The following is a 13,153-nucleotide window of genomic DNA, read 5'->3' on the forward strand; positions in this document are numbered from 1 at the left end:
ACCAGCTTCCTGAAAAACACAGGGTAAGAGGACAGTTCAACCTTGAGATAAATGTGGTGGTTTTGTGGGGTATTTATAACCCACACATTAACTAACTCTTATGTAGGCTGCCACACTGCTTTGGATTTTACTGCACTCGCTCACAATTCTCTTGGGTACTCCCAAACAGGTCTCATATCTTTACTGCTTTGAGTGACAACAAACAGCTCCCAGTTTTCCTGTCTCTAAGACCCTTACACAAATTCACCGAACAAATCAGCTATTTAAAACCTTCCAGTGGCCAGTCACCCACATTATACCCCCCATCAGCCAGGGACAACTGAGGCTCTTGCAGTCGGCCATGGGAGCCAGAACAAGATCTCCACCTCTCTGATAGAGGTGCCTGTTATGCTTTCTTGCTTATGTAAAAGACATGGGATTAGCCTTCAAATCTACTCAGAGTCCTCCCGGCTCCCTCGGAATAAGCCATCTCCATAGTAACAGCTTTAATATTCGAGAGGAGACCCATAGACCCTAGATGGTTTTATGTCTGCTTGCTGAAAACAAACCAGCCTTGTCTGAGGGCACATGGTAAACTCACAAAGTAAGTTGCTTTAAATATTTAATAGGAATAAAATGGCCAGTTATAGAATCCTGAACTCAGCAGATGTTACAGTGTAAGGAAGCTATACATTTCAGATAACCTTCCCTCTGTGCCAGCCCACTGCACACTGCATGGAAATGCCCAAATAATTCTGCTTGGTCATTGAGAATAAAGTTCACACAGCAAAAAAAAAGTATGTATAAAAAAATACAGGGAAGGGAGGAAGAGGACCAGCGTGTCTCAGGTCCTGATCCACAAGATGGGGATGGCTACAAAGTGTCAATATTGGCTCTCCCTGTTCCCTGGCTGCTGCTGAACATCTTTCTAAAAGACAACTGTGGGACATCATCACTATTTTGACAACAAGGCATCAAGAAGGGTAACCTAAATTGTAGCTTCAGAAATCAATGGTAACAAAGTCAGGGCTTACGTTACACAGGCAAGCAGTCAGAGGACCCAAGAAATTCACCCAGGAAATCCACAGAAAACAAGCACCCTGTCTCCTTGAGCTTTGCAGAGCCACTAAGTGCCCACAAGCACATTTAAGCCAGCATTACTGATGTTACCCTCCAGATTTTTAGCAAACTTTCCTTCAGCTGGCACATACTCTGGTTTTCTTCATCTTCCCCAGAGGAAAGAGAACTGGATTGTCCACAGCCTGTATCTGTGGCAATGTGCTCACACACACAAACCATGTGCCCAGACCCAGTGCCTTGCCTCCCAGTTACCACATAAGAGCTCACACAACCTGCTGAAAGGCTGCTGCTCAGGCTTGCTGAGATCAGCCGCAGTGATGCAACAGCAGGCTGCATGGAGCCTCTTTTCTGTTACCTGAGGTCAGACAAACATAAAACCCACATGCTACGTGACAGACCTACAGTTAAATATCTCAGCTGGTAACCACAGCTAAATATAGCCCAGACAGTTTTCTATATAACAGGAGACACAATAGGGCTTCTAGACATTTATCTTTAACATCTTTCCAAAGTGCCGCTAATGCTAAATGAAGCAGATAACAAATAGCATCCTCCTCCAGGTACATCTGCTCTAAATCCTAATGTTAAATTAATCTCAACATGATAACCATGGAGTGGCAAGGTCAAGTGAGCTCCAAGCTGGGTAGACATGAAAGACAAATGGACAAGGAAGCCAAGCCTTTGGGCAGCTGGACAGGACTTTGGTCAGGCCTGGCCCCAAGGTGCAGCTTGAGCTCCATGAAAGAGTAAATACCCCTGAAAAGACACCTCTTCCTATCCCTTCCCACTAAGCAGCAGTACTTCAGGTCCCCAAAGTGTCTAATTTGGCTTCCATTTGGCTCTACTGCAATCCTTCCAGGACAGGACAACTAGAGGAAAAGAAGTGAGGGAAAACCCCATCCAGGAATTGCGTGGTTTGAACCCACTGCTGACACAGCCCGTCAGGGACTCCTTTGAGCAGTGCTGGATTTCAGCTTCTTGTTAGCATAGAGTTGGCTCCACTGATACCCTTGCAGCTGCTCATCTTTGAATCAAATTGGCCCATGGAGGGAAATGCATCTGCCTGGACTAAATATGCTTTTGAGCAACAGGGACGAGACGTAAATTTTCTTCTGTTGAATGTTACCCCATTACTTCTCCTATGATCTCAGCAGCTTTAAGATCAGCTCATCTCTCTCAGTACTGCTGTCTTTTACAGGTTTGAATATTGCCTCGTTTACCCCCAGCCTTCTCTCTTCTGTATGTTTGGTCTCTGCTGTTGTCCTCTAAACTTTATCCAAGTAGTTTTCAACACCACGGTGATAAAGCTGGTAACTATGTTCACTACTCACATGGTCATTATCCAAAAAAAATCCCATGTGTGATAAAATGTTCAACTGTGCGCAAGAAGCTTTCCTGTGCTCTCAAGCGTCTTGAAAAGATTATTCAGTTGATGCCTATTCAAAGACCAATTACTGTGCAAACTGAAATGCAGGACTTGCTCTGAATATCAGAAACTGTTGCCTTAGGATAGACATAAAGCAGAGCACAAAACTGCAGGCAAGTTCTGCAAGGTGATGCCACTACAAGGAGATTTCATGTCTCTTTAAGTTGCTAAATTTGCCACAAGCTGTTGCCCTGTCTGAACTTCCCAATGTTACAAGAAATTAAGTAGTTTGGTCTGTACAAAGCATCAAATTTGAAATGATACCTGCAAATAAAAAAGTCACCGAAAAGTACAGAATGAAAAACAGTGCAAAATGCAGGACTGCAAAGAGATGTCTTGAACCACTGATTTCAACATCCAGTATCTGAAATATGAACCTGTTCATAAAACTTACTTGGCTCTGACATCTGATTTAGGTTGCTTCACTGCTCTTGGCAGAAGACAGTTATCATGGGTTTGCAGAATGAATCAACACCATATGGTAGAACCAAGCAACAAAGCGACCTGTGAATAGCAGGCCTGGTGGTTTAAGAGGAAGCCAGTCACAGACATGTGAGGCACAACAGGGCAGCACCGGGACTGAGGATTTGGACGGAAAGATTAAGAAGACTGGTGACTTAGGGCAAAGCTTCTAGTTGTAAAGATACCTCAGTCACACTGAAAATTCAACGATAGGCTAAACAAACTATGTAACAGCCTGGCAATGTCTCTGAAAAAAGACAAAACTATTCAGGTAATGATACAATAATGATACAATATTTCCAAAGAGAAAAACCGCATGTAAAACAGTTCCAGAGATTATTTAATCCTTTCCTATGTTAGGTTACTAAATGTAGCATGGGTGACAGAGCATTACTGTCTCCTGTTACACACATTCGTAACTCCTGACAATTTCAGTGGTCGAGGATTTTGTCTGGCTGCTTCCAAGGCATATGGTGCACTAAAGAAGTGGACAGATTTTCACACTCGCATTCTATTGCTGTATTCCTTATCCACGATCCATTTATGATAGCCTTCAAGGGTATTTAAAACTTTATAGCAACTCCTCCGCAAATGTGATCTTATTATCTTCCTTAGATTCCTCCTGTTGTTGCTTTTGTGCCCAAGACACCTTTCCATGGGGGAATCAATCCGCACAGGAAGAGATTTTCAAGGGAACAGTTTGCTCCTTCCGCCCCCTTAACACTTCTAATGGTACAGAGTCTGGAGAAAAATAATCTTGGAGGATCTCTTAAAATAGAATTTATTATTTCTCTCTTCATTTTCAGAATGAAAGACAGACCCAGGAAGTTCAAGCCCCAGCACAAAGCCCTGTGCTTCAGTTCCTGAGCATCACCATGAAAGCCACATTACACCAGCCACTAAATTTTGACTCTATCTCCTAAAAGCTACTGCTTCAGTAGCACATTCCATATCTGCATTAGGGTTTTGTCCTTGCTAGATTAAACACTTTCTGATTTCAGTACAATTCTGCATGTTGCTCTCCCTTTCCCCACCTGAGAAATAATTATATGAGACATCGGCAGCAAAACTTCACACTAAGTACACACTTCATGGCTTCTGCACAGCATGACTGGAAAGGCCTTTCTCACCTGGGAATGCATTTATATCAATGACTGCATGCTGCCCGGTCTGATTGTTAATGATGATATCGATTCCAAAGAGGGAAACTCCCAGAGCTTGCCGCAGTGCCTTGGAGATTTCCCGGATGACATCATCATCTGGCCGCTCAAACACTCCTTCGATTTTATCCAGCTATAGAGGAAAAGGACACATTACTAACAGTCTGAAACAGTCTTTTAAGTGCAAACATTAAATTTCATTTCCAGGACTCATATCCACCAAACTGCAGAGAACCGGTAGCATGAAAGAGAAACAACAGGAGCTTCTTATTCAGGATCCCACACACAGCAGAAGTTCACCTACTCTAAAGCACCTGGTTCTTTGTTTCATGTTGGTGTAGTTCCTTAAAATACATGACAGTGTAGGAATAAATTTTAAGTACTAAATCTTTACCTTAGAAAAATAAATTCAGCCAATTTAACCCTGTGCTGCAGCTGTTCTGGATATACTTCTGTTATAACAGTGTAGATTATGGCCTGCCTGTGTTGAGGGGCTGATAAGACAGACTTGTACCTGCTAGTTTCATCTGAACTATACAGCACGACTCTGCTGGTATCTTCAAGGCAGCAGCTAATTCAAAGAGGGTAGCTTTCACATGAATTTTCATCTGTAAGTTATTCTACAGACGTGTATTATCAAGAATAATTTAGATTATTTATGACTGGAAGATGTAATTTTTTCACGTTTTAAACCAGAGGTTATGCAGCAGAAGCACACTGGTATGCTTGCAGAAGCGTGCATGGAATATGTATATGTATGAGAGAGGTGGCAGGTAATTCACAAGAGCATATTCTCTACATAAACTTAAATTTACCCACAAAGGGATTTATGACTAGCACAGTTACAGCTTTAAAATTTTACACGTGCATCAGTCTTGCACACAATTTAAATTAAACACTGCTGACTACAGAACTGTTCCCAAATAGAGCTCAAGAAATGGAAAAGAACCTGAAGACGCAGATTTAAAGGACTCAGTCCCGCAAAGTGACTTTCACAGCAGGTGAGTACCTGAAGCTTTATTTGGATTCATATGTATAAAGCTTATTAAAAGGTCTGTTAATGTAAGCATTAATCTGTGCCAGCTGCTTGCATGACTGGACTCAGAAGACCCCCAGACATGGGGTCAGAAGACACCCAGAAATGGTCCTTTGGTTGCAGCTCAGCCAAACCTGCACCGCAGCCAGCTAATAATCCTCTATGACTCTGTCCAATGCAATTTGTCTGAATTGTCACCGTTTGTCTCTCCTCACAGAACTGAGGAGAATTTATGCTTATGAAACTCTCCAGGCAGGGAACGGGCAGATATTTGTATTCAGAAGTCTCTTCTTCCCTTTGTCTACACTGGCTTTGGGGAGTTCAGGCCTGGTGTGTAGCAGACAGACCTGCTGATCAGTGCTTCCTCACCAGAGCTTAGTAAGGAATACCAGAGGGACACACAGCCATGCTGGTTCATTATACTGAACAGACCTCAGCCAGTAACATGGAAGCAGACAACTTAAGGAGAGCTGCTAGCTACCAGCACTTTGATATGAAAGGACTGGACAACTTTCCATTTATGCTAGAGGAAAAAGAACAAGTATACTTACCGCTGTTAAGACAGATGATGATTCTGGCTTTGAGACATTGTGGCTGTTGAAGAATATCGATTCTCTGTCTGGAATTAAAAGAAGGTTATGAATAACTGTACAGAGGATTTTAATTTCCAAAGGATGAGTGCAAGGAACAGCAGATGGCACTGCAGCCCAGGGAATCCACTCTTGATCAATTCTAGGTAGTTCCCTGCACCATCTGCCCTGAAGAGTGCTCCTGCCCACAGCCTGGACATGAGCACAGGCAACTAAACACGGCCCAGGACAACCGTGGTTTCCAGACTTCAGCCCTCAGTTAAACAAAACTATGAGACATTAATAAAAACTAGCTTTGATTCATATATCAAACAGAATCAATTAATAATGAAGTTAATTTCTATCACTTTGATACATTCAATGTGACTGCTCAAATCAGAAGGCATGCCGGCCTCTGACATGACATTTAAGAGCAGCCACAGGGCCGTGCATGATAAAGATGGGAGAACTGTGAAAAGCAAACTTAAATCCACTCTAAAGTCTGAGACCACTATGTACTCTTCCTTGCTCTTCCTCCCATTCAGAAAGATCCTGTACTTTCAGACAGTCAGCTCCAGGGAGTGCCTCGCAACCGTCAGACCTGTTAGGTAGGTACTTGTAGCCTGGCCCCCTTGGAATTCTACTGATAGTGGAAAGAAGGCCAGACACCTATCCTAACCTGCCCACCCAACTTATTTTATATAAGCTTCCAGACAACTTTAGGGTTTTACACTAATGGATGAGATATTAGCAAAAGCAGTTTAAAAAAGATGCCTTAACATACTGTCTTCCAGCAAAACCACAGCCAGTCACAGTATTTTATATGAACACAGCCTGTTTCATTTGATCAGGACACACAGCACACCCAAAAGTAAATACATCTGACCTACTGCCATACATACCTACAGACAAGGTCTTTTACCAGGATACTACTGAACTCCACATCAACTAACAATGTCCTTGTGTGTAGAAACAATGGTGAGCACACATTGATACATTAAGATCAGCAGAAATCACAAAAAGTCACAGGAAATTGGCACTTGTTTGTCCATTTCCTTCAGCTTGATCCCTTTCACTCCTGCTACCTGCTGGATTTTTCTGTTTGCAGGACTCTATCCACCATGAGCTCCAGGGAACACCAAGCACCTTCACAGCCTGTGTACACTTAGTGTGGCACAGCCCGAAAAAGACACATCTTTGCCTAAAAGGACCCTGTCTGTGTTCATCCTTCTGCTCGCTGATAGAGAGATCCATGCCTTGCTAATTCCTTCTTGCTTCTGATGCCCCACAGAATGGAGATCTCAGGCCCAACAAGAGGAAGGAATTTTTTTTCCATACAGAAAGTTTTAGAATCTTCTAATGAGAACCTTTCACGTGACTGCTCTCTAGTGACTTAGAGGAGGATCACTGTTCTTATTGACAAGACCATTCTTCCTGTTCTCCAACAGCCGGTATCCACAAAACAAAGGACACTTGCACCAGGGTTTACAACAATGGGCCTCATATTTCGGGGTAAGCACAAGTGATTTTTAATTTAAACACACATATATAATCGAGGTAAAAATAGGGAAAGGAAGTTCTGAAGCCATGTAATCCAGGAAATCCTCTCCAAAGCACATTTATAAACAAACTCCGGAACAAATGATGTGACCTTACTAGGAAAACAGAGAATTTCTCTGTCTCCACGCTTCCACACTACACAAAACACTGTTTCTAACAGGTAAGACACTGCTTATTGTTGCATAAATATTTACTATATAAATGTCATTCATATATATTCCAGAGCATTTGAGTTATCCTCCTTCTTACTGAAATAATACAGAAGAAATAACATATAAGAAACAGATGTCTTCATTTAATCAACCTTCTCGAAGATTTTTTTGAGCTTCCTTTGAGCTGTTTGTTGCTAAGGCTCTAAGAACGATCACTTCCTTGTAAAAGAGCATTATATACCTGAGATTCCAGCAGAGAAATTCTTTAAAGATGGTCTTTTCACCACTGTGTAGGATTCCCCAACTACAAACACTTTATACAGCACAGCGTTGTGGTTGATGAAGCTCTGGATGACGCAAGGGGGGCGGACAGCTTTCAGACCCTCCTGGTTGAAGATGATCGCCATCTGAAAACACAGAGTTGTGCAAAAGTCTTTCAATAACTTTATATTCACCAACAAGTGTTGAGGGGGAACATCTACTGGTGGGTATCCATTCACTAAGTGTGGATGGATCCCTTCTCAGCAGCTAGTCCTACTTCATTCCATCTCACTGACACACAACTCTTCAGACACAGCTGGCAGCACAGCTTTCAGTTTTCACTGAAAATTTTATTCTCAGCTCCTCATAGTTTCATTCACCCACTTCTATTACACATGCTACTGGAATCACAAGGCTTTAGAAGAAAAAAAAGAGATAAAATATTTGACCATTACAGCCAACAAAGTCCGTACAAACACAAGCTTCTATCATGAGAATAATAGAAGCGTGAAGGCGTAGGCCTGTGTAATAACAATACAAGTTTTACTCTGCAGCTGTATTTCCTGTGGTTTGGGTCAGTACAGTTGCATTGTCATAAGCAATGGAGTTTCACCCACATCATCAGATAACTTTCTCCAGCACCCAGTATCTCTTACTGTCAGAGAATTTGGGGCCAATGATTTTCAGTTCTGACCCATTATTCTAAATTCTAAAAATTGAGCTTTTCTTCATCCATATTAGTATTTTCTCCCTGTCCTCTTTGGGCCTAATCATTTACTTGGTATGTAAAACAGCCCAGAGAGGTTAAGAGACTTCCTGTGGGTCCCACAACAAGTCCACAGCAAGGTACAGAATAACACTGGAGCTTCTTGCCTCAGCATGGTGTAAATGAGTTATCTCACCGTATGCTTCCAGTCAGTTTTTGTACCTTCTGACACTAGCTGTATCTTACTGAAGTCATAGTAATTGGAAGGATTTTACAAAGAAACTTTTCTGCTTTATGCTCTTTCACTTCTACTTTATATTATACGTGATCAGCTACTCACTTCTGTACACTGTACTGTCATACAGAATTCTTGATAACACCTCTGTTCCTGTATTAAAAATAGTAATTTAATAGGTTTTATTAATCAAAAACACAGGCATGGTAAGTGATGTAATGACTACACTTTTTATAGTTAAAAGTCTGAGATTTTTTTTTGTCTTTACCTATTTAATATTCTGCTTTGCTCCTGATCTGGTAGACCACATAGGATCACAGAACCATCTGTATATAAGCACAATGACTCAGGAGATTAACATTTTCTAAGCATTCAATGCCTACGTGCAGATGATACTCTTACGCTGTCTCTATTACACCAGACGCCAGCTGGTTGACACACAGACTGAACTTATGACTGGTGATAACCTGCAAAAAACCTACCCTAACCAGCAGCACTGTCCATCAAGATGATTCACAGCACTGTCATCATTTGCCTTTCACTGGTGGCAAGAACCATGGTTCTTTTCTCTGATGTCTTACAGCAGCTTTACCAAAGGACAGTTGTGTTCTGACCTACCAGCAGCTGGGAAGGAGAACCTTTAGGCATCATCTCTGTTCAGTTTCTAACAGAAGTAGTACTGGTGAAGTGGGGTTCCAGTGCTGAGCTGGCTGATGCAATTTGCAGTACAGAAGCCATGTGGAACTATGGGACATGAATACTAACAGCACCTGACCTAACTAGTTTGTGTTTTCACAGCAAAATGTGAAGTCTTGCCAGACAGGGCTGGCACCAAGCCCAAATTCAAGCCTGTACCTTCAGCTGTCCCTGTTAGCCAATATTTGATCTTTCTGAATAGTCATCTTATGAAGAAAAGCAGATTTCTGGCCAGATTGCATCCTAGTTTTAGTGTCAGTTTTGCAGTGGGAATATCTCTATAGCAAATTAAGTAAATTACCAAAAGCCAAAGGAGGAGCCATTAATAAAACATGTAACAATTTATTTCTTCTATACCTACTATCTTCTAGACAGGCTATATCGTAAACAGACTATTTATCCTACACTTCTGTTGCCATTACTGCCCATAAAATAACATTTACAAGATAGCTCCTCTCTGATTATAAATATACTTTTGGATCACTCCTGAGAACACAGCAATTTCAAAAGTGACTACCACTACTAAATATGTAAAATGCCATGCTGGACTTCAGGCTTCTTTCCAGGGGACCTTTTTTGGCTCTAACCGTAAGTTCATGTGATAAAACACAGCTTATATTTCAGCCTAATTTTTGCTCAGAAAATGTAATTCTGGCAGAGGCAATGGTATGCCTGCACTGTATAAAGGAAATATTCACCTGGGAAGCACAAGTCAAAGCCTAATTGGACAGGCCCTGAAAGCTTCGTACATTCCAGGTTGCACTTGCAGAGGAACTCTACACAGAAAAACCAACAGAGAACTGAGTCTTAAATTCATTAACGATCCAGTCCCAAGTGCTCTCAAGAATGACAGCAAAAATTCATAGCAGCTGCTCCAGCAAACTAACAGATCTGCCTGTCATGCTTGTAAAATGATCCAAACTAAGCTTTAATGAAAAACCTAGCTACGTTTTTAAAAGCCTTGTCTATTCAAAAGTTCAGCTGTAGGCACTCTGTTCATCTAGACTGGCATTTTACTTTAGGGCCTTCACTTCCCAGAGATGCTGCAGCAACATACTGCACATTTAAGGAGCAGCTGGGAAACCTGGAACCATGACCATGTTGCTAACAAAGGAAGCCAGGCGTTCTTGGAGCCAGCAGGGAGGACAGGATTCTCAAAACTGAGCTGTGGTATGCAGGAAGGCAAGAAGCACAAATGGAAAAGAATTAAATCAGGACTCAACTTGCCTAAATTTAGAGGAAGCTAAGCTCACAGAGAATGCACTCCTTCCAGGAATACAGAACCATTTTAACTGCAATTGCCTTACGGGAACGTGGAAAAGCAGATAATGCTACCAGTTCTGTTCTTCCCACAGCTTCAACCACATTATTTCAACTGAACATGCCTGGAAACAGACACTATTTGCTATTCCTGTAGTTCCAATAGGAAACGGCCAGCCTTTATTCACCTCTTTGCTTCATCTGCAGCACAAAACCATTTCTCACCAGTATTATGTATGTTTTGGAGGGGAAGCATAGTAGGGCAGAAACCCCCACATCGTGGTGTAACCTCCAGCCAGATGAGAGGCTGACAAAGGAGATGCCTTGCAGACAGAGTCTGACTACAAACTGTTGGAAGCAAGTGCACAGTTGGACAAGCAGAACAGTTAGGACGGTACTTTATGGGTGTTATAGTCAGAAAGATTATCATGGTGAAAAAGACACAATCAAGGACGAAATGTTTACCTGTATCTGAGGATCTAGGTAGAAAACTCCAAAAAGGAGGGATCTCCAGAAAGAGATCCTTCCCCAGTGGTAGTCAGCCCTTAAATGGGCTGTAAGATGGGTGTAGCTTGAAACTGCTATGACAAGCTTTTATGTCAGGAGGTTGAAAACAGATTTGGCTGTCTTTCAGATACACATAAAAAATACTGGTGTTATTAAACCCAATAAGATGTGTGGGAAGGTGAGTGGTTTGGGCATAGCCCTCATTCTGCCCTCCTAAGGAATCAGAAAGCACCAAACAGCAAGGGGAGTGGAAGCAGAGCTACAAGAGTTTTTAACTCACCTCATGAGAGTTGGTTCCATGGGCCACTCTGGTTTTACAAACTAAATTAAAAAGAAGAAAAAAGCACCACTGAGACAGGACACACAAAACCCTTACAAATCCATACCCACCCACACTTACAATCACTGGAGGCACTGACTGTACCAGATAACACTGACAGCCACTGCTTGAACAGCATCCTCAGTCACTGCAAAGCTTTGCTTGCTCCAACCTCTGCTCTCTCACCCACCTCCTGGAACTGAGGTGCAAACATTGGTCATTTGTAGGGTGAGACAGAGGTGGAAAGCTCAAGAGTTAGTGCCACCACTGGAACTGCCATCCTGCCCACTCAGAGGGCTACTTTACATTGACTTTACCAACATTTGTGGTTTTGCCTGAGGCTGTAAAAATTTACATGTAGCACAAAAAACCCACTGTCCTGAAAACAAGGGAGCTGGGTTACATTGGAAACCAACTGCTTTTCTTGCTTCCCTCTTCCTGGGGAAGGGCTGGAGACCAAATGGTCTGAACCAAACAAAGACACAGCATATTTTTTCACAGGAAATCATGGAGGGAGACCAAGAAGCAGAGAGAGCTCAGCAGTTTCTTTTCCATATTTCTTATCTGCTCCTGCTGCTATGAAACCAGGAAAGAGCTGAAGATCCTGGGAGCCACATGATGTGCAAAGATGATTTTATGCTAGTCAGAGGAGATAAAACTTGCATGCAGTGAGGAGATGGATGGGACAAGACTTCTTTGGGGGCTGTTGGAAGAATAAACCTTCCAGGCAAGAGGACAGGCAGATATGAAAAGTAGATGACCTGCACTAGAGTCCAAAATAAGTTATAATTGGACATTTTGGAAAGTGGTGCATGATGTCTTACAGACACACACTCTGGAAAGCAGGATAATTTAGGAAAAGAAATTAAATAAAAGAATCTGGAAAAAGCATTCCCACGATGTCACTCGTTATTTCTTTATTTTTTTTTAATTTTATCATCACTTACAGGGACTGACTCAGGCCTTCTGAATACAAAGAATCATAGAATGGCCTGGGTTGAAAAGGACCATAATGATCATCCAGTTTCAACCTCCCTGCCATGGGCAGGGTTGCCAACCACCAGACCAGGCTGCCCAGAGCCACATCCAGCCTGGCCTCGAATGCCTTCAGGGATGGGGCATCCACATCTCTGGGCAACCTGTTCTGGTGCGTCACCACCCTCTGTGTGTACACAGGTTATGCTGCTTGATACAATACAGGACCATCACTAGCCAGCCTGTATAGAGAAGACAGTGTACATGGGGTGAGGAAGGGATGTCAAAGCCATTCAGTGGGCTCTAAATTCCCACTTTCCAGTTTAATTTCAGGAGACCTATCTCCTTTAGGAGAGCAATGGCAGCGAGGGCAAAAGATGTTTTTTCCACACAACTTTACCTCTGAACCTAACAAATGAGGCAAACACCAAGGGAACAAACATCAACTAACCAATTCAGCTCACTTAATACCAGAAACAATCAAATTAAGGAATAAATTAAAGCACAAGCCCTACAGCAAAACCTGCTAAAAAGCACAACAAGAACACAGCAGCTATTTGAGACTGTAGGCCCTTGGAGCTTGTGGTATACATTTCACACTCTTTCTTCCACCCCCCAAAATTATAATTTGCAGCTTGAACCATGGAAAGGGAGGAGTGGTGGAAAACTGCTTTAGAGCATCTGAAGGTTTCAACAGCCTGTACACCCTGGCAATGAAACACTCTCCTGCAATGTTGGCCACGATGTTCTTGGGGAGCCTGTGCAATATT

The 13,153-nt window shown here is 42.3% G+C and overlaps 1 protein-coding gene across 3 annotated transcripts in view; it reads right to left on the bottom strand.

Moving 5' to 3' along the window:
* The window catches only part of ITPK1 (inositol-tetrakisphosphate 1-kinase), a 118,685-nt gene that overhangs the window by 7,780 nt on the left and 97,752 nt on the right, over window positions 1-13,153 (bottom strand). For all 3 annotated transcript variants that reach the window (XM_015865245.1, XM_032444851.1, XM_032444850.1), the window contains 4 exons: window positions 11,370-11,410; window positions 7,666-7,831; window positions 5,695-5,762; window positions 4,078-4,240 (listed from right to left, as the gene is read on the bottom strand). In XM_015865245.1, coding sequence (XP_015720731.1) covers window positions 4,078-4,240; window positions 5,695-5,762; window positions 7,666-7,831; window positions 11,370-11,410 — 438 coding nt within the window. The remainder of the gene's footprint in view (window positions 1-4,077; window positions 4,241-5,694; window positions 5,763-7,665; window positions 7,832-11,369; window positions 11,411-13,153) is intronic.

Source organism: Coturnix japonica, chromosome 5 (genome assembly GCF_001577835.2).
Source record: "Coturnix japonica isolate 7356 chromosome 5, Coturnix japonica 2.1, whole genome shotgun sequence".
Classification (NCBI taxonomy): Eukaryota; Metazoa; Chordata; class Aves; order Galliformes; family Phasianidae; genus Coturnix; species Coturnix japonica.